Source organism: Haliotis rufescens, unplaced genomic scaffold (assembly GCF_023055435.1).
Source record: "Haliotis rufescens isolate VD_foot unplaced genomic scaffold, xgHalRufe1.0.p SCAF_30, whole genome shotgun sequence".
Classification (NCBI taxonomy): Eukaryota; Metazoa; Mollusca; class Gastropoda; order Lepetellida; family Haliotidae; genus Haliotis; species Haliotis rufescens.
Window position 1 is genome coordinate 3,253,166 of NW_025964002.1, and position 27,118 is coordinate 3,280,283.

At 40.3% G+C, this 27,118-nt stretch overlaps 1 protein-coding gene across 2 annotated transcripts; it reads right to left on the bottom strand.

The window, feature by feature from the left end:
• Window positions 1-1,248: 1,248 nt before the first annotated feature.
• Window positions 1,249-17,980, bottom strand: LOC124147279 (gamma-glutamylcyclotransferase-like). Of its 2 annotated transcripts, none has more exons than XM_048380411.1 (3): window positions 17,778-17,980; window positions 5,403-5,548; window positions 1,249-2,120 (listed from the first exon to the last, which is right to left on the bottom strand). In XM_048380411.1, the coding sequence occupies exons 1-3, from the start codon at window positions 17,877-17,879 to the stop codon at window positions 1,850-1,852; spliced, it is 519 nt and encodes a 172-aa protein (XP_048236368.1). In that variant the 5' UTR covers window positions 17,880-17,980; the 3' UTR covers window positions 1,249-1,849. The 2 variants fall into 2 exon arrangements, with proteins under 2 accessions (XP_048236368.1, XP_048236367.1); XM_048380410.1 differs by lacking the exon at window positions 17,778-17,980 and adding an exon at window positions 7,484-7,668.
• Between the last annotated feature and the right edge of the window lie 9,138 nt (window positions 17,981-27,118).

Genomic DNA, 27,118 nt, shown 5'->3' on the forward strand with positions numbered 1-27,118 from the left:
CCATTGCCGCGAGAGCCACATCAATTTGGGCTATCTATTTTCGAAATGTGGCTTTGCCGGCCTGTAACCTCTTCAGTCTCCGATCTACATCATCCCTTGTAACGTTGTGCCTGGCGACGCTGAGCTTATTGTTGAGCTTGTTCAACTGTGGACGTCCTGCTTGACCAGCAACTAGTGTTATACGTACAAATTCACCCGAGCGTGGTGACTGGTAAGACATAACGGAAAGGGGGAATCTCACATGGGACATGCGGCACAACTTTGTTTGTTCGTTCGATTGTTGTTTAACGCCGCGCTTAGCGATATTCCAGCTATATAATGGTGGGGTGTAAATAATCGTGTCTGGACCAGACAGTCCAATGGTTGACATCATGCGCATCGATCCACGTAATTGGGATAAGATGACATGCATCACCCAAGTCAGCGAGCCTGACCACCCGATCCCGTTAGTCGCCTCTTACGACAAGCAAAGGTTGCTGAAGACCAATTCTAACCCGGAATCTTCACGGGTCACACATCACATGAGTCATATGACACAACTAGTCAACCGGAAGAAATGTTCCAGGAAAATAGTTACAGATATTTTTTACAGATTTGGGTGGGAAAATACGTTACGGGAAAAAAAAGCTTCATACTCAAATTATATACTCGTAGCATTTATGACATTTTATTGGATGCACAGTGAGCTACATACACAGCATGAACAACAGTTTTTCATTTCAAGTCCAATGCTGCTTGTGAAGTCTGATATTCCACCTCCTTACTCCTCCAACTCCTTGCCAATTTGCACTACAGATTTTCAGTCTTCCACGATGTCGGAACACAGATTCCCGTGGTTCTTGCGCCCGCAAATTACCCGCCCTTGATTTGGATTAACATTTTACCGACCAATCAAACGTTGACATAATGAGAAGGGTAAGTGTAAGGGAGGTAACTCGTACAATTTCATCAAAATAACATCCTAGTTCTCGCTACCGCTAAACAAAGTTCTGAGGACATCCCATTACGGGTCACATCAGACCGACCAATGAAATGACAGACAAGAAGTCGACATTAGCCAAGCAGAAGGCAGCTTTCTCGTGCTTTACGGTACTAGTTTCAAACTGTCGACTACCCTTCGAAACATATTTTGACAAATTCTCGATTAAGAGTTTGAAATCTGAGCAAAAAAACATTCTGGAATGGCTAATAGATGGCCTAGATTGTGTGGATTCAGTCATAAAGCCCGTAACTGTTGTTCGGAATTTTTCTAGGTCCAGATCAGAAAACACACACAGACTGTCACTTTCTCGATCTAGTAAGCTACGCTTTGATTGGTCGGGATGAAAGGTCGCACTGACGTGAATGGACGTAATGGAATGTCCTCAGATTTTTGCTTATCAGTAGCGAGAAGTAAGATCTGATGTGATTGAAAACTCGTATTACCTAGAAACCAAAGACACCGCCAGTTTTAATGGACACGAATTCGAAGACATCGTTTCCATCAAAAAGATTTTTGAGGCCTTTTGCGCGTAAGTCAATGTTAAATTTCTCCCAAACTCGATCGTAATCAATGAGACTGGCCAACTCAACACTGCGTCTGGTTTGTAACTCGCATTCTCATTGGTCCGTTAGACCCAGTAGCATAGCCAATCAAATTGGCAGATGGAAATCAAAGGCGGGTAATTTCAGATAGCGAGAACCACGGGAATGAATGCAGGGGTTATTGTATGTTTATCGAAATGCCCTTGAGATATAGAGGATGATATTCATGCGAATTGGCACTTTTGTTTGAGACCAAATTCTTGAGTAAAGTTTAATCATTATAGAATGAAGATATAATACGGCAAGGTTGATTGCTGAACTTGTGTCATTGATGTTGATTTTCCAATTGGCGTATGAGTCTGTTGTAGACTTCAACCTCTCCGTCGTATCCATTGTCTTCTACAGCCTCCAGCTGGGAGATGTAAGCTTGGGGTAAGCCGCTTTGTCTCGCCCCCCTCACAATCACATCCTTGTACTGCGGGGAGGGGGAATGTGCGATGTCATACTCCCCGTCCAGCTCGTACGTCCGACACGTGTGCGTTGTGCCGTCGGGTGTCGTTACTGTCACGGTCCGGCGCTGGTATGTTTTTTCCTGTCTGCCATGTGATCCAAACATACACATTAGTTAAGTTTCATTTATCATAAATATAAACATATAAGTAATTTCAATCTACCGCGCTATTAACATGGTTGGTGTGTGAGTGAGTTAATGCTTTACGTCACATCGGCAATATTTCAGCCATATCGTGACGATAACATGGTTGGTAGTTTACACGCTCAGCAATATTCCAGCTACATAATGGCGGCTTGAAAGTGATGGAGTCTGAACCAGACAATCCAGTGATTGATATTATGAACAATGCCCCGCGTTGTCAGGGAACAATGTCGCATTATCAATGTCGCATTATCAACCAGGTCACCTAGCATGAAAACCGAATCCATGAACCGCCTCTTACAACAAGCAAATGCTACTGGGTATCCCAACAGGGTTGTATGGTATCTGACGTGAATGCAAAACACAAGACAAATAGAACGGTTCATAAGTTATACTCCGGAAACGCTCCCCACCCATATTACCCCCTAAGTCCAACTTGCTGCCCTGGAAACGCAAAACAATATTCCTGAAATGCAAAAGGCAGCAGTTCAGTGCTTTCCTGATGGATTATAAGAAAATGTGTATAACAAATTTCAGGGGAAGTTAACAAAGTATGAAATCATAAGAATGAGAAAAATGACAAAAAGATTCATAAATGATACCTAAATTGATTTCATAGATTCTATAATTTTTACAGTACACAACATGACATATTTCACTTTGGCTATGAAGGAATGGGTGGCAACTGTGAGCTGAACCCAACCCAAAAGGTTTGGAGATCGTGATATAACACGATACCCAAACCTTCAGATAATACGTTACCCAAACCTTTAGATAATACGATACCAAAACCTTTAGATATCGCGACACCAAAACCTTTAGATATCACGATGCCCAATACCTTTAGATATCACGATGCCCAATACCTTTAGATATCACGATGCCCAAACCTTTAGATATCACGATGCCCAAACCTTTAGATATCACGATGCCCAAACCTTTAGATATCACGATACCCAAACCTTTAGATATCACGATACCCAAATATTTAGATATCACGATGCCCAAACCTTTAGATATCACATTCCCATAACCTCTAGATATCACGATGCCCAAACCTTCAGATATCACGATACCGAAACCTTTAGATATCACGATACCCAAACGTTTGGATATCACGATACCAAAACCTTTAGATATCACGATACCCAAACCTTTAGATATCACCATACCCAAACCTTTAGATATCACGATGCCCAAACCTTTAGATATCACGATACCCAATTCCTTTAGATATCACGATGCCCAATGCCTTTAGATATCACGATGCCCCAACCTTTAGATATCACGATACCAAAATATTTAGATATCACGATGCCCAAACCTTTAGATATCACATTCCCATAACCTTTACATATCACGATGCCCAAACCTTCAGATATCACGATACCGAAACCTTTAGATATCACGATACCGAAACCTTTAGATATCACGATACCCAAACCTTTAGATATCACGATACCCAAATATTTAGATATCACGATACCCAAACCTTTAGATATCACGATACTCAAACCTTTAGATATCACGATACCCAAACCTTTAGATATCATGATGCCCAAACCTTTAGATATCATGATACCCAAACCGTTAGATATCACGATGCGCAATACCTTTAGATATCACGATGCCCAAACCTTTAGATATCACGATGCCCAAACCTTTAGATATCACGATACCCAAACCTTTAGATATCACGATGCCAAAACCTTTAGATATCACGATACCCAAACCTTTAGATATCACGATGCCCAAACCTTTAGATATCATGATGCCCAAACCTTTAGATATCATGATGCCAAAACTTTAGATATCACGATACCCAAACCTTCAGATATCACGATACCAAAACCTTTAGATATCATGATGCCCAAACCTTTAGATATCACGATACTCAAACCTTTAGATATCATGATGCCCAAACCTTTAGATATCACGATGCCCAAACCTTTAGATATCACGATGCCCAAACCTTTAGATATCATGATACCCAAACCTTTAGATATCATGATACCCAAACCTTTAGATATCACGATACTCAAACCTTTAGATATCACGATGCCCAAACCTTTAGATATCACGATGCCCAAACCTTTAGATATCACGATACCCAAACCTTCAGATATCACGATGCCCAAACCTTTAGATATCACGATGCCCAAACCTTTAGATATCACGATACCCAAACCTTCAGATATCACGATGCCCAAACCTTAGATATCACGATGCCCAAACCTTTAGATATCACGATACCCAAACCTTTAGATATCACGATGCCCAAACCTTTAGATATCACGATGCCCAAACCTTTAGATATCACGATACCCAAACCTTCAGATATCACGATGCCCAAACCTTTAGATATCACGATGCCGAAACCTTTAGATATCACGATACCCAAACCTTCAGATATCACGATGCCCAAACCTTAGATATCACGATGCCCAAACCTTTAGATATCACGATGCCAAAACCTTTAGATATCACGATACCCAAACCTTTAGATATCACGAAGCCCCAACCTTTAGATATCACGATGCCAAAACCTTTAGATATCACGATGCCCAAACCTTTTGGGGATACAAAATCTGATCCGGTCGTCAGAGAAAGACTACTAAGGGCAATTAAAAAACAAAACAACTAATGATTTCACGACCTCTCATTGAAGTATCTAAAATTAAGACTGACCCCTTCCCATGTGCACGGATGAATTGCATGGTCGACGTGCAACGTTTCGGGTGTGTTGGGGCGTTAGGTGTTGGTTCCGGCACCACTCTATCTCTGGCAGTCCTTTTCCACAGCATTCCTTTGTTCTGATGACCGATCATATGTTTAATGATCCCCTACTTTCTTTGAGCGAGTGAATGTGTGAAGCCCGCATTTAAAAGTCTTCCAGTTATATCTCGGCGTGTCAGCTTATTGGGGGAGGAAAGACCGAAGTGATGCAGGTCTCAGGCGTTTACCACTTCGGTGAAACCCATGCCACGTGCACGGGTATGGTGCTGACAAACCTAGAAACATAATCGGGGCAAACCAGGATTCGAACCCACGATCATAGGTTTCTGGCGTGCCCAAGGGACACAACACTGCACAGCGAATTGCGGTGCCTTCGACGACTGGGCCACTCGTGCCCCCTACTTTCTTTGAAGAGTAAATTTGGATCCATAAGTATTTAAAGCTAAGTGGTATTAACTTACCATGAAGGTCAACAATTGGTACCCACCTGTCCAGATTGTCGCTGTCGGCCATATCAAGCTGCCATATGACGCCCCAGACACTGGATCCAGGACAACTCCTGATGGTGGCGAGCGCACCCGCCCACAGCGTCTTGTTGATGTCACATGGTGCGTCAAACGTCAGGCGGTAGTCCTACAGTGTCAGACAAAATTAATAAAACATACTAAATTTATTACTAAATACATTAATTACTCACATCATATGCATACTTGACAGGAACTTGACAGTCAAAGGTGAGACGAAACTCCTGAGTTGTAATGTCTGTTTGTTTGTTGTTTAACTCTGTACTCAACAATATTCCAGCTATATGACGGCGGACTTTAAATAATCAAGTCTGGACCAGACAATCCAGTGATTGACATCATGAGCATCGATCTCAGAATAACCCACACTGTTACCCCCAATGTCATAGAATTTTCACAGACCAATACACGAAACTGTGGCAACAGGATCATTGACCCTTCCCGCCCAATCCGTTTAATGCCTCGTACGACCAACATTGGTCGCAGGGGACCTGTTCGTTCGAATCCGAATTATCCCCCGACTCACAACTATTGGCACGTCAATAGTGAAGTTCGGACATAACGATTTCAAAGGCGCTACGGTTGATTGAGCGCTCGGCTCACACCCATCTAACAGCAATGGGACGAACACATGTTGTAACCGGTAGTTTGCAAAATGGTTTTATGGCAGATTTGAGGAGGACATTTCTAAATTTGTGACCGAAATGGTGTAGTTCCCTATTGTGACTTGAACCATGTGATCCAGTGTTTATTGAGCTAACAATTGACTTGCCTTTGCAAGTGTTTGTGACGAGTGCCAACGGTGGGGCAGGATACGCTCACCGTTTCGCGAACATATGGTATCATCACAATTTGAAATGATTCATAAACATGCTTATGATATATTTTGAATCGTACAATGGCCTCTGCTTTCAAAAGAGATTTCCGATTATTATTGAAAGGTTTTGTTGCATATATTTACATGCATGACATTAGGGCGTGTCATATTGGTCTTGCTATCAATCACTAGTTTTTCTGGCACAGAATCGAATATTTACTGAGTATTATTCTGTGAAACTCAGTTGGATTACGCTGTGGATCGCGCAGATGTTGCCCTATGCAGACACGACAGTGGATCTTTCAGAAAATTATCAACGTCAAGTAATAAATAAGATACTAAACTCGCTCCCGTGTCATACCAATTTCACGAACCCATTCTTGCCGTAAAAGGCGACTAACGGGATCGGGTGGTCAGGCCCGTTGACTTGGTTGAAGCATGTCATCGATCCCAATTGCGCGGATCGATGCTCATGATATTAATCACTGGATTGTCTGGTCCAGACCTGATTATTTACAGGCCGCCGTCATATAGCTGGCATATTGTTGAGTGTGGCGTAAAACAACAAACCAATTTCACGAAACGCGTGAATTGTTCTGGTATCTGACTAGATTTCGCTTGTCAGATACAGGAACTATTCACTTTCATAAAATTGGTATTAAACGGAAACTCGTTAAGTGTTCTATATACAATACCTCTGCACGTGGTGTGAAATAACATTCAGTTAGTTATGGCCAAATAATATCAAAATGTCTTGTAGAATGTAGCGAGAGAGAGAGAGGACGTGATCCCAACGTCAACTGCGTGTAAAAGATTGTTCAAAACACGAGAGAGGGGACCAAATCCTATCAACTGCGTGTAAAATGATATTTCAAAGCACGAGGGACGGGGCCAGATCCCAACGTGAAAAGCGTGTAAACGGATTGTAGAACGAGTGGAGAAAATCCCTCCGTCAGTTGCATGTATATAATGATTGCAGCACGATGGTGGGAAACAAAACACTGCGGATTATTCATGACCTTTACTTACAGCTTTTTGTCAGATAATAATAAGATCATGATAGCTTTTCCCTCACGCCCTAAATACCTAACACCGGAAAACAATTCCCTGGAGGGCAAACACACGTAAACACGCCTTGATGTAGATACCTAAAGCAATGAACTGGTCCACTGGAGAGAAAAGACTTGTCAAGTTTGTTTGTGAACACTGTTTGAGTCTAATACTCACATTCAGTCGGGCTGTGTGAATGAACTGCGCTGTGGGGTTGTTTAACAGTATTCTCTCCCCTAGAATGTTACTGCCGTACGCAAAGTACAGGAAGCGTTTAGCCATGTTAGAGTACGACCCTCGACGAGGAATGTGATGGACCGACCCATACAAGAGATGTCTCGCTTATGTTGCACAAGCTTGACTCACCACATTCCTAGTGATCGAATACACTTAAATCACACATCACTGCATCACTTTATCGTGCTGCGAACATGATAGACTACATATCGTTGCCTTCATTACAATTATTCAAGCGGACAGATTGTGGAAGATCTCGACTTACCGTCCTAATGGTTTATTACATATACGTGTGTTCAAACGTAATGGTGGTAGAATAAGTTGGGTGAACAATGAACTTATATTACTGGAAATCTGTAATGAAATACGAATATTTGGATCGACTTGCGATCACATTCCATTATCTGTGGTTGATGATGAACAAGCTGTCAAGCTAAGGCAACAGTAGTGCCCTCGTTTATACACACATTTTGAGGTGAGGTGAGGTGAGGAGAAATTGGGTTTAACGTCGCGTCCAAGATTATTGCACTTATATAGCGACGTGCATGCACGTGTGTGTGTGTGTGTGTGTGTGTGTGTGTGTGTGTGTGTGGCTGCTTGTACTAGTCCGGACTGATGCTGATTTATAGTGGTAGCCCACTGTGATACCATGCCGCAGTTAAACATTAATACAGGGAAACACCTGATCAATTTATGGCAATGGAAGGAAAAATAAGAACAAGCTTTTGAACATCTCAAGACATTACTGGCTTCACCACTTGTCCTTGCACACCCGGATTACAGCCAGCCATTCGCGCTGCATACATATGCTAGTGGACGAGGACTTAGCGCAGAGTTGTATCTGAGTCAAGATGGAGCAAAGAGGGTTATCAGCAATGCGAGCATAGGACTTACCAAGTCAGAAACCAACTACCCAGCTTATCGACCAGATTTCCTTGTGCTGAAGTGGGCGGTCAGTGATCTGTTTCACGACTAAATCTTTGGAGTAAGGTTTACAGTGCTAACTGATAACAACCCTCTTACCCACGTCCTCACCAGTACCAGCTTAGTCACCGATGGCTAGGTACTCTCTCTGCTTTACTTTGCGACATTCACTACAGCAAGTCTCTCAGCAAGTTCAGTGGATGAGGATCTTCACACGGCGGCAAATGACCTACGTGGAATAACAGACAGGGAATGGCGTATGGCACAAGCTGCAGATACAACTTCACCTTCTTGGATACAGGCAGTACGTAACACGAAGAAACCAAGAGACGAGATTTCCCTCATACATCTTTATATCGGAGCTTCTATTCTCGTGTTGGGTTTGTGTTGTGTTGTGTTGTGTTGTGTTGTGTTGTGTATGATTGTGTGTATTTATATAATCTTACCATACAAAATCACTAGTATATATATATATATAATATTCTGCATATCTATTTCAGCATTATTATGTAGATTTGTGATTGCAACGCTTGCCGTGTGTGTATTTATTACAAGTTCAGGTTTCACCTATCTGGTATGTAATATCATCTCAGATATGTTATATGTATTCTATGTTCTATGTAATTGTAATACTTCCTAAAGTTACATACAGTATGTTCTTTATCACTTTACAATTGTATTACTATATTTTGTATCTCTGTACATTAATGCAATTTACAGACATGTGCAATACTAGATGGATGTTATATTAGTTATTAATTAATGAAAGCGATATGTATATTTTATCATTTCAAAGAGTTACTGTAACATATTGTATATATTCATCAGATTCTCTTTTATCTTTGCTTATGATTTAATTTCATTGTTTCAGGCTGGCGTAGGTACATGCTTCATACAATACATTCTCAATAAACGTCATCACCCCACACCCCAGAACTGTTGGTGGTCTTTTGGGACGCTATCCCTGCCGGCCCAAACTTAGCGATCGTACATAAACATTGAACATATGATGTTTTTGTAGATACACTGCTGTGATTGTAATATATAGATTCTGGAAGCTCGAGATTGTTTTAATAACGCAAATACAATATTTAGATTCAGGAGGCTCGATATTGTTTTAATATAGCAAATACAATTACAGCTGTTAGGGAGCTAATTTTTTAAAAATAAATATGAACGTAAATGATATTCCGACTTTACGACGATTGACGGTAAACAAATAACTTTCGTCCAGAAACAACCCAGGCCCTCATAACTATCATTCAAACTATGACACTGAAGAATGCTCATAAAGAGGTTTCCATTTTCTACTGAAACCTTTTTGAAACATATTAAGCTTTCCCACACCAAAACAGTGCGTATGAATACGTCGATAGCCTCAATATCGATCCATAAAAAAATGGTTGCAGATCACCCATAAGAATGCATACAGTATCAATATTTCCTCTGTTAGACACTGGTTCTCTAATGTAAGCCAGGTCTCGAATGAAGTCGGGTCAACGGCTCTCTCGAAATCAATGGATGCCCAAGCGTCTAATAGAGGAAATACGGTACAAAAGATGCAATCTATGATGAAATGCATTTTTGTTTCAATGTCCCAATTTGTCATGAGTGAAATCAGTTGCTACTAACTACTGTAAATATCCTACCACTGTTAAATTTTCAAATGTAATGTCTTGTGATTTCAAGCACTGACTAGTTAAACTGACAAACTATGTTTCAGAAATACGCATCCTTCATTATTCGTATGCTCATATATTCCTTTCTCTGTGAAGATCCGGGGTGAAAGGGGGCGGTCGGGTAGCCTTGTGGTTAAAGCGTTCGCTCGTCACGCCGAAGACCCGGGTTCGATTCCCGACATGGGCACAATGTGTGAAGCCCATTTCTGGTGTCCCCCGCCGTGATAGTGCTGGAATATTGCTAAAAGCGGCGTAAAACCATACTCACTCACTCACTCCGGGGTGAATGAGGTCTTCAGCAACGCTTGTCGTAAGAGGCGACTAACAGGATCGGGTGGTCAGATTCGCTGGCCTGCATTATACATATCATCGTATCCCAATTATGTGGATCGATGCTCATCATATCAATCACTGGATTGTCTGGTCAGACACGATTATTTACAGACCGCCGTCATATAGCTGGACTATTGCTGAGTGCGGCGTTAAATAACAATCAAACAAACTATATCACTGCTGTGATATATAAGCATAAATTGTCTTCTTCACACGTTCTCGAAAGCAGTACCTGGGTGTGTTGTTTTATATCTAAAGAAAACGAGTATTCATCTGACCCGTGTATACATCTTAACAGACGATATGTGATGTTATATGAACGACCTAGTACAAAACACGATGTAACCTACTAACTTCGATATCAGTATACAGGTCAAGGCTGGACATCTAAAGCATAGCTGACATGCCACGCCATGACCCTGGTATCAAGATGACACGGACCGCTTGCTTCTCCCTCATTGACCCTGACCAGGATTTAGTTTAACGCTGACCAGAATTGGGCACATTGCTTTTTCATGTTTGACCCTGTTTTTATTTTTTTAGGTATCAGCTTAAACCTTACAGTCGTGCATATTTAAACAATTTTACTTGATTAATTATAATCCTGGGTCGTCTGTCATTTGAACGCACTCTGATAAACTACAGATTTACGGTAAGTCGTAACGCTACGAACGCTTTGTGGACCAGGGTGTCGTTGTACAAAGCGATCTTAACCCTGAGATGATCGTAACTCCCATACTTTAACATAGACAGTCGTAGCTCTAAGGTTGTTTCTACAACGGCATCCTGGACCCAGAATTAGTCAGATCTAACCATCTTTAACCCTCTGGATGCCGAATTATTTTTCCGACGCACATTTTCAAAAGATCTGAAACGTGAATGTTGCGTTGCGCGGCACTGGTTCTACCACCGATTATAAAATTACACAAGGATGTAGAATAGTAGAATTAATGTCCTATTTGATGATGTGTACTTAACTGCAAACATTAAACCATTTTCAAAGAAACCCAGACACTGCTAAATAGTCGTCCGATATTTCGTTATACGTCAAAAACAAATTTTAAAGCAAATGTCGCCACTTTTTATCGTACGCCATACAGTTACACTACGACGAATTATTATGTTTAACATCTGGACAGAAATACATGTATACTGAACAACAAAAATTCCTGTGACATTAAATAAGATTTAATGCAAAGTTACATTTTTTACCCAATCTGAAACAATTTCGGTTTGCAACAGATAAATGACTCCTGTAAGTGTTCAAATGGTTTAATTTGCCATACTGACTTCAGAAAATGCGTGATTTCATAAAAAAAACACGAACATGCCAAAATGGCAATTTACAAATCAATAGCGTGTGTGTCCACCTCTGGTTGCGATGCAAGCAACAAATATTCGTCTCATGGAATGGACCAGGTGTCGCACAAAGTCCTGTGGGATATCTGTCCATATCTGCTGGAGCATTTTTCGAAGTTCCTGGAGTGTCTGTGTAACACGTGGTCTCATCCCACATGTTGTCCCCAATTAGTGAGAGATCAGGGGAGCGAGCTGGCCAGGGGATGACATTCACGTTGTTTTGTTGAAGAGAATCCTGAATAGAACAAGTCGAGGAATATGAGGCCGGGCGTTGTCATGTTGAAAGGTAATGCCTGGGCCACGACGACGCAAAAACGGTAGAACAACAGGGCCGATGATCTCGTCGCGGTAGCCCTGTCCATTGAGATTTCCCTCTACCAGTATGAAACGGGTCCTCTGTCTTGCTGTAATCCCACCCCATCCATAACGCTACCGCCCCGAACCGATCTTCTTCCATGACACAATGATTGACGTAACGTTCACCTCGACGTCGGTGCACTCGAATCCGTCCATCGCTGTGGCTGAGGTGAAAACGAGACTCGTCAGTGAATAGAACTTGTCCCCACTGCATGGCCGTCCAGCGTAGACGCTGTCTGCACCACTGTAGACGTGCTTGACGGTGGTTTCCTGTCAAAATGGGACATCTGGCGGGTCTTCTGGCGACAATCCCTGCACATCTGAGGCGACGACGTACGGTTTGTGAAGGTATTCGTCGAAGGCCAGGGATGCTTCTTGCAGTCACTGTTGCTGACTGGAATCGATTTCGTAGGTGTGTTGTTCGAATCCAGTTGTCTTGTCGATTATTGGTTACGCGTGGCCTGCCACTCCGAGGACGGTCTCTGACTGCATTCGTCTGTTGCCAACGTTGCCATAAACACCTTATGGTGTTTCTGTGGACGTTAAATTGTCTTGCAACATCACGTTGGCTCGATCCTGCTTCAAGCATACCAACGGCAGACGCTCATTTTCGGACAGGCGTGGCATTTCGTAATGTTGAATAATTGCGTAATTTTGTTGTTTTTTCTGAGTGGTTGTTGTCAGCACGATGCTAAACAATGCATATGGAATCCCGTTAACGCACATGTTTTTATAACCATTCTTGGGTAGTGAAATGCATGTGGCCGAAGTCGTCCAAGGCGCCGCAGTTCGCTGTGTAGGTTTGGGCACGCCAGGAACCCTGTGATCGTGGGTTTGAATCCCGATTTGCCCCCATTAGACCATGAGCCACATGTTCACTTTTCACATATTGGTACCATCTGGGGGGACCAAGAGGCATACTCATTTTGAGATTGCTATACGTATATACATTCCGAAAAGGTATGATGGACTTGTTGGAGTGGTAGCTTAGCCTTGGAATGACCATAAAACAATAAACTTCCTAAAAATAATTCCACAGAGGTCCCATTGGAAATCTACTACTCTTAAATGAATAAATGGTTTATTCATAATTATGTTGAATTATAAAAATTTGCTCCATTTATATATTTTCCACGAAATTACAAAGCTTGCAGGACCGTCATATATGTTTTATAACATGTTGTTAAATGTTCGGATTTTCTAAAGAATCCATTTATCCATAGGTTCAACAGAACTGTTTCCTTCAAGCAAAGTTCACAATCATCAATCAGGCTAACTTATCATTACTCGCTTGAATCTCTGGGTTCTCCTTATTCATGTTGTCACCTATCTGTAGCCCACACGTGGACATTCATGTTAGTCCATTGGCATGGCATTCATAACTGGGCAACTTACTTGCATCCGGGGTAGAATAGGTCTTCAGCAACACATGCTTGCCGTAAAAGGTGACTATGCTTGTCGTAAGAGGCGACTAACGGGATCGGGTGGTCAGGCTCGCTGACTTGGTTGATGCATGTCATCGATCCCGATTGCGTGGATCGATGCTCATGACGTCAATCACTGGATTGTCTGAACCAGACTCGATTATTAATCTTGAATTGAGTCATTCTGAGACGAATCTACTGCTCCGACAAATCCATCACTTTTTTTACATGTATAGTCAAACACGGTTGTGTCGAAGTTAAAGGGAACCGCGTAAAAACTTCGAGTTATCCGAGGTTAAAAACAAATGGGAATAATGAATAAAGAAAGAATACGCAGGGATTAAGTTTATACTTCGAGACAACCGTAAGTTGGACACATATCCTTTGACACGTGGCGGAAAACGCAACACGTAGGTTTGAAAGACATTTTCGCCCTGATCATGTTTCTGTGTTTGTTAGCATTAACCCGTGTTCGTTGGTTTCATAAAGTTAATTTTTAGAGTTTTTTTATTTTCATATATTCGTTGTCCTTCCGTGCGGACCTCACGAATCCCGCTGGTGACAAACGTTTTTCATAAAATTGTCCTGTCATCAAGATAAATGATAGGGGGAAAAAGTTCCGTCATTGCCAAGAGGTGTTTGGTATGTTATACCTCGGAAAAAAGAGCTATGGTTTAAGCTAAGTTAGAAGCTTAAATAACTGGAAAATGAATTACGTTTGCTAGTGATGTGATATACGAAGAGTGAGTGAGTGGATTTAGCGCGGCTTTTAACAATATTCCAGTTATATCACGGCGTGTCAGCTTATTGTGGGAGGAAAGCCCGAAGTGATGCAGGTCTCAGACGTTTACCACTTCGGTGAAACCCACGAGCACGGGTATGGTGTTTACAAACCAAGAAACATAATCGGGGCGAACCGGGAATCGCATCAACAATCATAGGTTTCTGCCCAAGGGACGCAACTCGGCACTGCGAATTGCGTCGCCATAGCCGACTTGGCCACACGTGCCACCGATAGACGAAGAACTGTTAATAGTGCGCTAGTGCTAAAGGTGAAAGACGTGACTCCCATTTGTCAAACCTGGAAAGTGAATGTGGTTACTTAAAGATCATTTACAGTGCAGCTTTGATAAACAGTACCCCTATGTGTAATATCGCCATAACGAACCTCCCTTGTCTGGACGAAGGGAGACCTGACTCAAATGTGACACGCACTGAAGTCACGTCCGTGATGTTCAAACTTTGGGAAAACCATGTCCCCGTGATAGAAGCGGACTTGTTTTAACCAGGACATGTGTTCACTGCTAAACGTGGACTGAGAAATAACAGGACCTACCAAAACGTGTACAGAGTACTGTTCATTTGAAAATATTTTATTTAATTTGAAGTTTACACGACGTTTATACAGTTTGGCCCTCACTCTATGAAGGTTCATACTCCAATGAACTCACACAAGTGAAAGTCAGTTCGTAAATAATGACATTTTGCGTTGTGTTCATTGTAATTCCTGCAAATTCCTGTCGTCACGCGTTTTTGGATCCATTTCCCAATGAATGTAAAAAAAGCCACGCCAACCGAAGCGGACCACTTTTATTACTACGGAAAGTCGGGGAATCCCAATATTATAGTCGAGGGAATTCTCTTTCTGCTTAAGAGTAACGTTATGCACAGGACATGCATATTCATTGTCAAAACAACCGTTAAGATCGAAGGCCGAGAAGGAATGAAACAGCAAACGTGCAGGCTCGCTCGCCTGTTTTTTCCCCGCTCGCCTCGGTCCCACAACTTTCATGTCTTCGGGTTTCATTTCTAACTAGAGATCTTGCATTTTTCCAACCTCGTATGTCTCCCCGTTCTCAAGGAACTAATGTTTGAATCTGGCGGTAACTGACCTTGTCAACTGAAACAGCCGCCTTCACATATTTGTTCCGGTTCGTTACAGTCTGACTGTTGCACTTCTCGCCTCTCACATGGTATTCCAGCCATATGACATCGGTCTGAAGTGATTCCCAACTGTGTCGACCAACATTTCAATTTTGAAAATCACTCTATGCCTTTACATTAAAGTTAGGATATTTCAGAGAGATAAAATCATCCAACTCATAGCTCTAAATGCAGTCGACTTTATAAATCGTTGGATTCGAATATTGTGTAGAGCAATACCATATGGGTGTAATGATATAATATATGACGTTGGCAGTCTTACCAACGAACTGCAAACGTCTGTGTATTGAGTCTGTTTGCGGTATCACAACGACACCACAAGAAAGGACGAAGGCCAAGTGATATTATTCATTTGGAAGATGTGTTGCCTCTCCTTCAGGAACCCTTGGGACTGCACAGGGTAAGAACCTGTGGCTGCCAAGACTACACACTGTTACCAATCACAGGTGACCTCTCTATTGTTGACAACAACAACCCTCGATTATTATTTATATATGGACCTAACTATGGTAAACAGCTTCCTGCTACGAATTAGGATCACATCTTTAGAGTGATTATCCATGATGTTAAGGTGTACGCTAAACAATGGCCATTAGAGACGATGAGCCCCTCCAATGTCTTCCAGAGTTGGTTAAGCTCTCACATATTGTCAGTTTAGTGACAAATGCCCCATGGATTAAGGAATGAACCCATGGATCAAGGAATAAAGCCATGAATCAAGGAATGAACCCATGGATCAAGGAATGAACCCATGGATCAAGGAATGAAGTTTTTCCCGAAGTTTGTCGTATGTGCCAGTGATGTACAACGTTGAAACATCAAATGTTTTGACTTCGTTCTGTTCTGAGATTTTTAAAAATCAACCAATCCCTTTGAATTATTGAGAATACAAATGCTGTTGATTTCACTTGTTTCAAATACTACCGTATTTAAAAAGGCCTTCTGTGATTGCCTGACAGATTATGGTTAACCTTTGAGACAGGGATTTGGATGTACATTTGCTGGACACTGCAATATATCTCTGCACGGATTTGTATTGAGCTTTGGAATTCAGTCCAAAAGAGGAATCGATGTGTCTTCAGGTTGTAGAGACGAGACAAAAGTTTATAATACTGATATACTCAACTGACATACTTACCGCCATGTGTTTGTGACGGATGCCATCGGTGGGGCAGGATACGCCCCCCCCCCCCCCCCCCCTTCGTGGAGACCTGGTATCATCACTATTTGTGAGTGGTTCTTAAACGCATGCTTATGCTATATTCGGAATCGTCCAGTGGACTCTGCCTTCGGCTGTTTTTTCTTATGTTAATGGAAAAGGATATGTTCTTTTTATTTATATCACGGTGTGTCAGCTGCTAAGTGTATAGTTAGTGGGGTATTCACGTTAAACTGCGGCTTGTATCTCAATTGGATTGCAATATAAAATTGGCATTAATCCGGACTAGTACAAGCAGCCATACACACACAAACACTTTAAGTGCAATATAAGTGCAATAATCGTGGACGCGACGTTAAACCCCATTTTATCTGACCTCATCTCACCTCAACTGAGAAGGTGCATGCTTTACGTGACTTTCAATATGGCTTTCCTGTACTGGTGTCGTTGTACGTGACGTCAGACAAGGTGGTCGGATCCATACATGTTGGATTCGTCTCACACTTGTCTGTTTTTAAGTCCTTCGTCATTACATAGTCCTATCTGTCACCACGTATACATTTTTGTATACACAGTATATTTTTGTGGCCAGTATATTTAGTTATATTCCTAAGTTAACAAATTGCCACAGTCAACCATCTTCGAGCTCTTTCACAGCAGAGTAAATAAGCAAGTATAGACAATAAAAACAAGTGATTCATTGACGGAGCAACGTGCTACGCCGGCGGGATTCTAAACAAGAATCCCCATGGAGTTTACCTTCGACAACGTTGCCGTTACAGCAGTAGAAACTAACATTTTTAGTCATCTAGTCCCTATAATGATAACACATAGCAAAACCCTAACTTGTCCTCGTGATACCTTAACTATGGGGCAGTTTGGCAAGGACTACAGGACTAGTGAAGAAGTTATTGGGTACCTATTCTGGTCGGAATCCCCACAGATGGTACCTTCAAGAAGCACGTGACGGTGCCGACATTCTATAATGTCATCGAGGATACCTGTCCCTTTCGTATTCATACAACCACATATCTATCACTTTATACTTTACTTACCTGCAGACAAGCTGTCGCGATGAAGACGGCAGTAGGGTTCTTCCTCAGTAGGCGCTGGGGTAGGAGGTTACTCCCGTAGGCGAAGTACCAGAAGTGGGCCATCTTCTGTTGAAGCGTGTGTGAAGTTGAATGTCTAACGTTCACACAGAATTAACGACGATCCTCTTCACCTGCATTGCGTCATCCCTTCCATGGATGTGGCTCGGCTACGCCCCGTCCCAGTACCACAGCTGCTGATAATTGGTTTATTCAAACATAGGATGTCGTAACAGAATTTATTACTTGCCCGTGAAGAGATCACCCGTTTAATAAACATACAGCTGTATTACACATTGTGTAATACCAAAACGCGTGCTTATGTACTCTCGGAACACGTTTCACAAATTTTGAAAGCTCTCAACATCCCTTGGCTTATTCAACGACATTGCGTGTGGAGATGATAGATCACTGAGAGGAGCTTATGCACACTCGATGACCCCAGCAACCTTGTTGCTAGGTTGACGTCACATGGCATTGTTTCGCCTAAAGGATCTTGCAACAAAATTCCACAAATTACGTCATCGGGTATTGTGACGTCATTGTAAACTTTGAGGTGCAAGGCCCCGTTCCACAAGGCGATCGTACGGTAGCGCGACGACAGTCGTTGGTCTAAGTTAAAGTATATGAGTTGCGATAACCTTAACGCTACGATAATTTTGTGGAACGGACGCCTGAATTCTAAAGGTGGACTGTTGTCTGGTATTAAATTCATACGTTTCAACTTTTGACGTGTTTGAAGTATTACTGTGTTAAACTCAATTGGATTATGCCGTGGATCGTGTAGGTGTCAGCCTATTCACACTCAAATGTATAATTCTAAAAAACGTTATAAATGGCCAGTAATAAATAAAATACTAAACTCGCTCCCGTGTAAAACCAATTTTATGAAACTCGTTAATAGTTATGGTATCTGACTCGCTTTCGCTCGTCAGATACCACAACTATTAACTCGTTTCATAAAATTGGTATTACACGGGAGCTCGTTTAGTATTCTATATATATTGACAGCTGTGTCAGTCACCAATGGCAACTTGCCATTAAGTCTACACATTTATGCATGAATCCTCTGAAACAACCGGCTGTTGTAAACGTAGTGGCCATAAAGTTCCGACTCCCGTGATGGGATTCGAACCACGGATCAGTGGTCGGACGCCTTGTCCACATGACCAAAGAGGTTAACCCCGTCAGCAAGCTGACAAGGTAAGGATGTCATCTGTGGGATGACTCCACGCACTGCTACATAAACATGACGTCATTCTGTTCATCTTCCCGAGGCAAGGGAGTTAACTGACTACAGAAGTCCAATTTCCCCCCTTGCCGAACTAGGCTTGTATTTTGGAGCTACATTTTGGCTGGACTAACGAGTTTGTGAATAGTCCAATCAAAATCCCATTACGAAATCGACATCCGGTTCGCAAAAACCGGTTCAAGCCAGGACATTCCAGCCTAGTTCGGCAAGGGTGGAAACTAATTTTTCGTCATCTACATCAACAAAACCACATACAGTTTTTAATTAAAACTAATATTTTAAATAGTCTAAATAAAGCCTTTAACAAAAAACACCTCGCAAGAATGTATTATTTGTGTCAGACAAGCTAATTTCTTTTCAACAGACTGAAGCATAACATTGTTTTCAAAGTATTTCCTGGGATAATTTCTGGAGTTTAATTCATAATAATTAGCGTATTCCATATTATTGTGAAACATTGCATGAAATGAACTGAATATAATCATAACGTCAACGCCAGAGAATAACCAGTCTCGATTCCCCGACGAAACAGATTCCACTGGACGTAAATGGTAAAAAAGCGGTTAAAATGATATTATTGGATCACTAAAAATCAGTGTTCACGAAAAGGGTAAGCTCGTCCTGCTCTACCGGAAGCACCAGCCACTCACACAATTTGCATAAACAATATCGATGAAAGTATGAGCTGTTGCGTTTTGTTACTTATAATATTTTTTCTTTTGATGTTTTGCGTATCCAAGACAAACATGTAAAACAAATTAGCTTATACCTTCACCTTTTGGGTGGGTAGGTATAGAATAGAGCTCTCGCCACTGATTTGGTTTTGTAGAGATTTGCACAAATATCAAGCGTATTTGCCTCGTATATATAAATCATGCTATTTCTCTTTGGGTATGTTGTCTGGCGCTATATTTGTCTGCAGACTTTAGACGAAGGACCTCGTTGGATTTCGGCCCAATATCGTTGGAGGAACAATGTATAAAGGAGGGTATTTTCACTATTTTGTGTCATAATCCTTATTCCCAAAACAATAACCATGGATACAAGGTTTGTAGATATTCAGCTATTTGGAATCGTATGGTATACAGTATACTCCGTACAATTAATAATTTTCACTCTTGTTGATGTAAATATGCGCCAATAGAGTTAATATTGTCGATAATATTCTACACGAAGCGCACGTACAATATACATTTCCCGCCCCAAGCCGCATATCGTATCGTCAATACAATAGTTGACACAATGTTGTTGACGGGCGGTCGATTCGCTGTGCAGAGTTGCGTCCCTTGGGCACGCCAGAAATCTATGATTGTTGGTTCGAATCCCGGTTCGCCCCGATTATGTTTCTAGGTTTGTCAGCACCATACCCGTGCTCTTGGGTTTCACCGAAGTGGTAAACGTCTGACACCTGCATCATTTCGGGCTTTCCTACCACATTATGCTGACACGCCGTGATATAACTCGAATACTGTTAAAAGCGGCGTTAAACCCAACTCACTCACTCACTGTCCGACAGACTAAGCGCTGACCTTGTGACGTGAAACTGGTATAATAAGGAGCACATTCCCAGAAAACGTGCAATGTTTAGGTATTGTTTGTGAGAGATGAGAATACTGTTTCAGACGACAGAAATTTAGAATGACGCTTGTGTATTTTAGGGTGGTAAATATCCTGTATTCGGAATGAACATTTATTTAGCGAGTCTTCGAACCATATTTACCATTTCCAAACACACAAGCGTGATCATCTCTATGTGTTTTCAAAGCAGAGCTAGACAGCTTGGGTTGTATACTTCCCAGGGAGGTGAGAATGAAAATCAAGTTAACACTTTTTCATTGACGGGCTAATAACGCAAGGCTTTGAGCATTCTTGTGTGGATTTGGCGCATTATGAACATCACAATGTTATCATTATTGATGGTAGTAGTAGTAGTAGTAGTAGTAGTTGTAGTCGTCGTACTAGTAGTAGTAGTAGTAGTAGTAGTGTAGTAGTAGTAGCAGTAGTAGTAGTGTAGTAGTAGTAGCAGTAGTAGTAGTAGTAGTATAGTAGTAGTAGCAGTAGTAGTAGTAGTAGTAGTTGTAGTCGTCGTACTAGTAGTAGTAGTAGTTGTAGTCGTCGTACTAATAGTAGTAGTGGTGTAGTAGCAGTAGTAGTAGTAGTAGTAGTAGTAGTAGTAGTAGTAGTAGTAGTGTAGTAGTAGTAGCAGTAGCAGTAGTAGTAGTAGTAGTAGTAGTAGTAGTAGTAGTAGTAGTAGTGTAGTAGTAGTAGCAGTAGTAGTAGTAGCAGTAGCAGTAGTAGTAGTAGTAGTAGTAGTAGTAGTAGTAGTAGTAGTAGTGACACTGTTGTTCTTGTTCTTAACCGCACTAACTTAGATTTGGACAGTATTGTGTTTGTGACTGAAGGAGGGGTAAAAGTCATTCAAGCCTAGCTGCATGTCCCTTCTTTGTACCCGGTCAATAAACCATGTGGTTGTGACGTCTATTGGCACGCACCGGTAACCAGGATGTGTCACTGTGCACGGCATGTTTTACACGTGCAATATGCAAAGTTTGAGCGAGTTTACTATATTTGTGATTGAGTGAAATAATGTTGTTCTACGCCGCCCTGAATCAGTATAATTAAAAAACATTGCCAGGACCAGTTGTTTGATAGGCATTGCAGAAGTTGGCGGATGACAAAGTAGACACAATTTATGGATAACAACTTCTTTAATACTGTAAAAAGCGACGTTTCCGTATAGATCCTTTTACCGTTGTCAAGCAAGACTGAATGAGGGACATTGTACAGAATATATATAGTAGGAGGAGGATTGACAGTAACAACACTTGCATACATTAGTGGGATAACATGAGTAAATAATGACAACAGAAGGATAATGCTGTCACAACATGATTATCCTTCTGTTGTTATCCATAAATTGTGTCTACTTTATTGTCAGGACCATCGGTAGGTTGGCCCTGCCGCGTCATGCTAAAAGACGTTAAAAGGTGGGACACAAGTGGTGCGACCTTAGGCTCGACCTTAGTATATTGTGTCTGAATGGGGCATCAATGAATCAGACTTGTACAAGCACACACAAACACACACGCACGCACGCACGCGCGCGAAAACACAACATAAAGAAAACGCGCATGCACATTTCTACACTGTAAAAAATGTGTTTAGAATATTAACACATACACGACATGTTTGGCTCTGAACATGCCTAAGAATATGTTTAAATCCTAAACGGAATACACATTTTGTGTGTTATATCTGAACACGTTTATGGCACACATGAAATGAACTATCGGTTCACAGCCTAAACACCACCTAAACACAACATCCCTATGATCTAAAGATGTTCACGACAAAGTAAGAATTCTAACATGTGTAAATGAAATGCATATGCCACTGGACATTAAGCCAATATGAATATAGGGTATCATATATGCATAAGAACGCTGTGCAAATTGAGGTCAAGGTCATCTGGTCTGTTCATTCATTTATATGGCCAGCTATCCATCAGAAGGGCTGAAGGGATTGTGTTAGACAGGAACACGTTTATGGAGACCCACAGCTCAATATATAGAGTAAACAATTTCATATGCACCATGCAGCATGATCAATGAGACTTGATGTATGAAGTATGAAACATGATGAATGAAGCATTGTGTATGGAGCTTAAATCATAATGAATGAGACGTGATGTATGAAGCATTACATATGACGTACGAAGCATGATGAATGAAACTTAATGTGTGAAGTATGAAGCGTTGCGTATGAAGCATAACGTATGAAGCATGATGAATGAAGCATTGCGTATGAAGCATGAAACATGATGAATGAAACTTCATTATGAAGAATGAAGCATGGTGAGTGAAGCATTATGTATTAAGTGTGAAGCATGATGAATGAAACTTGATGTATGAAGAATGATGAATGAAGCATTAGGTATGAAGTATGAAGCATGATGGATGAAAATTCATTATGAAGTATGAAGCATGATGAATGAAACTTCATTATGAAGTATGAAGCATGATGAACAAAGCATTACGTATGAAGTGTGAAGCATGATGAATGAAACTTCATTATGAAGTATGAAGCATGATGAACAAAGCATTACGTATGAAGTGTGAAGCATGATGAATGAAACTTCATTATGAAGTGTGAAGCATGATGAATGAAACTTGATGTATGAAGAATGATGAATGAAGCATTACGTATGAAGTATGAAGCATGATGAATGAAACTTCATTATGAAGTATGAAGCATGATGAACGAAACTTCATTATGAAGTATGAAGCATGATGAACAAAGCATTACGTATGAAGTGTGAAGCATGATGAATGAAACTTCATTATGAAGTATGAAGCATGATGAACAAAGCATTGCGTATGAAGTATGAAGCATGATGAATGAAACTTCATTATGAAGTATGAAGCATGATGAACAAAGCATTACGTATGAAGTGTGAAGCATGATGAATGAAACTTCATTATGAAGTATGAAGCATGATGAACAAAGCATTACGTATGAAGTGTGAAGCATGATGAATGAAACTTGATGTATGAAGAATGATGAATGAAGCATTACGTATGAAGTATGAAGCATGATGAATGAAACTTCATTATGAAGTATGAAGCATGATGAACAAAGCATTGCGTATGAAGTAAGAAGCATGATGAATGAAACTTCATTATGAAGTATGAAGCATGATGAACAAAGCATTACGTATGAAGTGTGAAGCATGATGAATGAAACTTGATGTATGAAGAATGATGAATGAAGCATTACGTATGAAGTATGAAGCATGATGAATGAAACTTCATTATGAAGTATGAAGCATGATGAATGAAACTTCATTATGAAGTATGAAGCATGATGAACAAAGCATTACGTATGAAGTGTGAAGCATGATGAATGAAACTTCATTATGAAGTGTGAAGCATGATGAATGAAGTATGAAGCAAGATGAATGAAACTTGATGAATGAAGCATTGCATATGAAGTATGAAGCATGAGAACGAAGCATTATGTATTAAGCATGAAGAAGGAAGGTTAACATAAGAATTATGCAATATGATCTATGAATCATGAAGCATGGTGTATGAATCATGAAGCGTGATTTATTGAGAACAAAGCAAAGGGCTTGATGTTTGATGTATGAAGCATTATGTAGGGCTGTATGAATCATTATGTATTATGTATGAAGCATTATGTATTATGTATGAAGCATTATGTATTATGTATGGAGCATTATCCTTGATGTATGTAGAATGGAGCATGAAACATGATACCTGATGTCTGAAGCATGGAACATGATATATAGTGTATGAAGCATGATCTATTATGTATGGTGCTTGATGTATGATGTATTTAGAATGATACCGGATGTATGATGTAATTATGATGTAGAATGAAACATTATCTATTATGTATTTAGGATGGAACGTAAAGCACGATGCATGATGTATGAAGCATGATGTATGACGTACTTAGGATGAAGCATGAAACATGATGTATGAAGCATGGTGTATGATGTACTTAGGATGAAGCATGATACATGATGTATGAAGCATGATGTATGATGTACTTAGGATGAAGCATGATACATGATGTATGATGTACTTAGGATGAAGCATGATACATGATGTATGAAGCATGCTGTATGATGTACTTAGGATGAAACATGAAACATGATGTATGAAGCATGATGTATGATGTACTTAGGATGAAGCATGAAACATGATGTATGAAGCATGATGTATGATGTACTTAGGATGAAGCATGATACATGATGTATGAAGCATGATGTATGATGTACTTAGGATGAAACATGATACATGATGTATGAAGCACGATGTATGATGTACTTAGGATGGAGCATGATACATGATGTATGAAGCATGATCTATGATATACTTAGGATGAAGCATGATACATGATGTATGAAGCATGATGTATGATGTACTTAGGATGAAGCATGATACATGATGTATGAAGCATGATGTATGATGTACTTAGGATGAAGCATGATACATGATGTATGAAGCATGATGTATGATGTACTTAGGATGAAGCATGATACATGATGTATGATGTACTTAGGATGAAGCATGATACATGATGTATGAAGCATGATGTATGATGTACTTAGGATGAAGCATGATACATGATGTATGAAGCATGATGTATGATGTACTTAGGATGGAGCATGATACATGATGTATGATGTACTTAGGATGAAGCATGATACATGATGTATGAAGCATGATGTATGATGTACTTAGGATGAAGCATGATACATGATGTATGAAGCATGATGTATGATGTACTTAGGATGAAGCATGAAACATGATGTATGAAGCATGATGTATGATGTACTTAGGATGAAACAGGATACATGATGTATGAAGCATGATGTATGATGTACTTAGGATGAAGCATGATACATGATGTATGATGTACTTAGGATGAAGCATGATACATGATGTATGAAGCATGATGTATGATGTACTTAGGATGAAGCATGAAACATGATGTATGAAGCATGATGTATGATGTACTTAGGATGAAACATGATACATGATGTATGAAGCATGATACATGATGTATGAAGCATGATGTATGATGTACTTAGGATGAAGCATGAAACATGATGTATGAAGCATGATGTATGATGTACTTAGGATGAAACATGATACATGATGTATGATGTATGAAGCATGATGTATGATGTACTTAGGATGAAGCATGATACATGATGTATGAAGCATGATGTATGATGTACTTAGGATGAAGCATGATACATGATGTATGAAGCATGATGTATGATGTACTTAGGATGAAGCATGAAACATGATGTATGAAGCATGATGTATGATGTACTTAGGATGAAACAGGATACATGATGTATGAAGCATGATGTATGATGTACTTAGGATGAAGCATGATACATGATGTATGATGTACTTAGGATGAAGCATGATACATGATGTATGAAGCATGATGTATGATGTACTTAGGATGAAGCATGATACATGATGTATGAAGCATGATGTATGATGTACTTAGGATGAAGCATGAAACATGATGTATGAAGCATGATGTATGATGTACTTAGGATGAAACATGATACATGATGTATGAAGCATGATACATGATGTATGAAGCATGATGTATGATGTACTTAGGATGAAGCATGAAACATGATGTATGAAGCATGATGTATGATGTACTTAGGATGAAACATGATACATGATGTATGATGTATGAAGCATGATGTATGATGTACTTAGGATGAAGCATGATACATGATGTATGAAGCATGATGTATGATGTACTTAGGATGAAGCATGATACATGATGTATGAAGCATGATGTATGATGTACTTAGGATGAAGCATGAAACATGATGTATGAAGCATGATGTATGATGTACTTAGGATGAAACAGGATACATGATGTATGAAGCATGATGTATGATGTACTTAGGATGAAGCATGATACATGATGTATGATGTACTTAGGATGAAGCATGATACATGATGTATGAAGCATGATGTATGATGTACTTAGGATGAAGCATGAAACATGATGTATGAAGCATGATGTATGATGTACTTAGGATGAAACATGATACATGATGTATGAAGCATGATGTATGATGTACTTAGGATGAAACATGATACATGATGTATGATGTACTTAGGATGAAGCATGATACATGATGTATGAAGCATGATGTATGATGTACTTAGGATGAAGCATGATACATGATGTATGATGTACTTAGGGTGAAGCATGATACATGATGTATGAAGCATGCTGTATGATGTACTTAGGATGAAACATGATACATGATGTATGAAGCACGATGTATGATGTACTTAGGATGAAACATGATACATGATGTATGATATACTTAGGATGAAGCATGATACATGATGTATGAAGCATGATGTATGATGTACTTAGGATGAAACATGATACATGATGTATGATGTACTTAGGATGAAGCATGATACATGATGTATGAAGCATGATGTATGATGTACTTAGGATGAAGCAT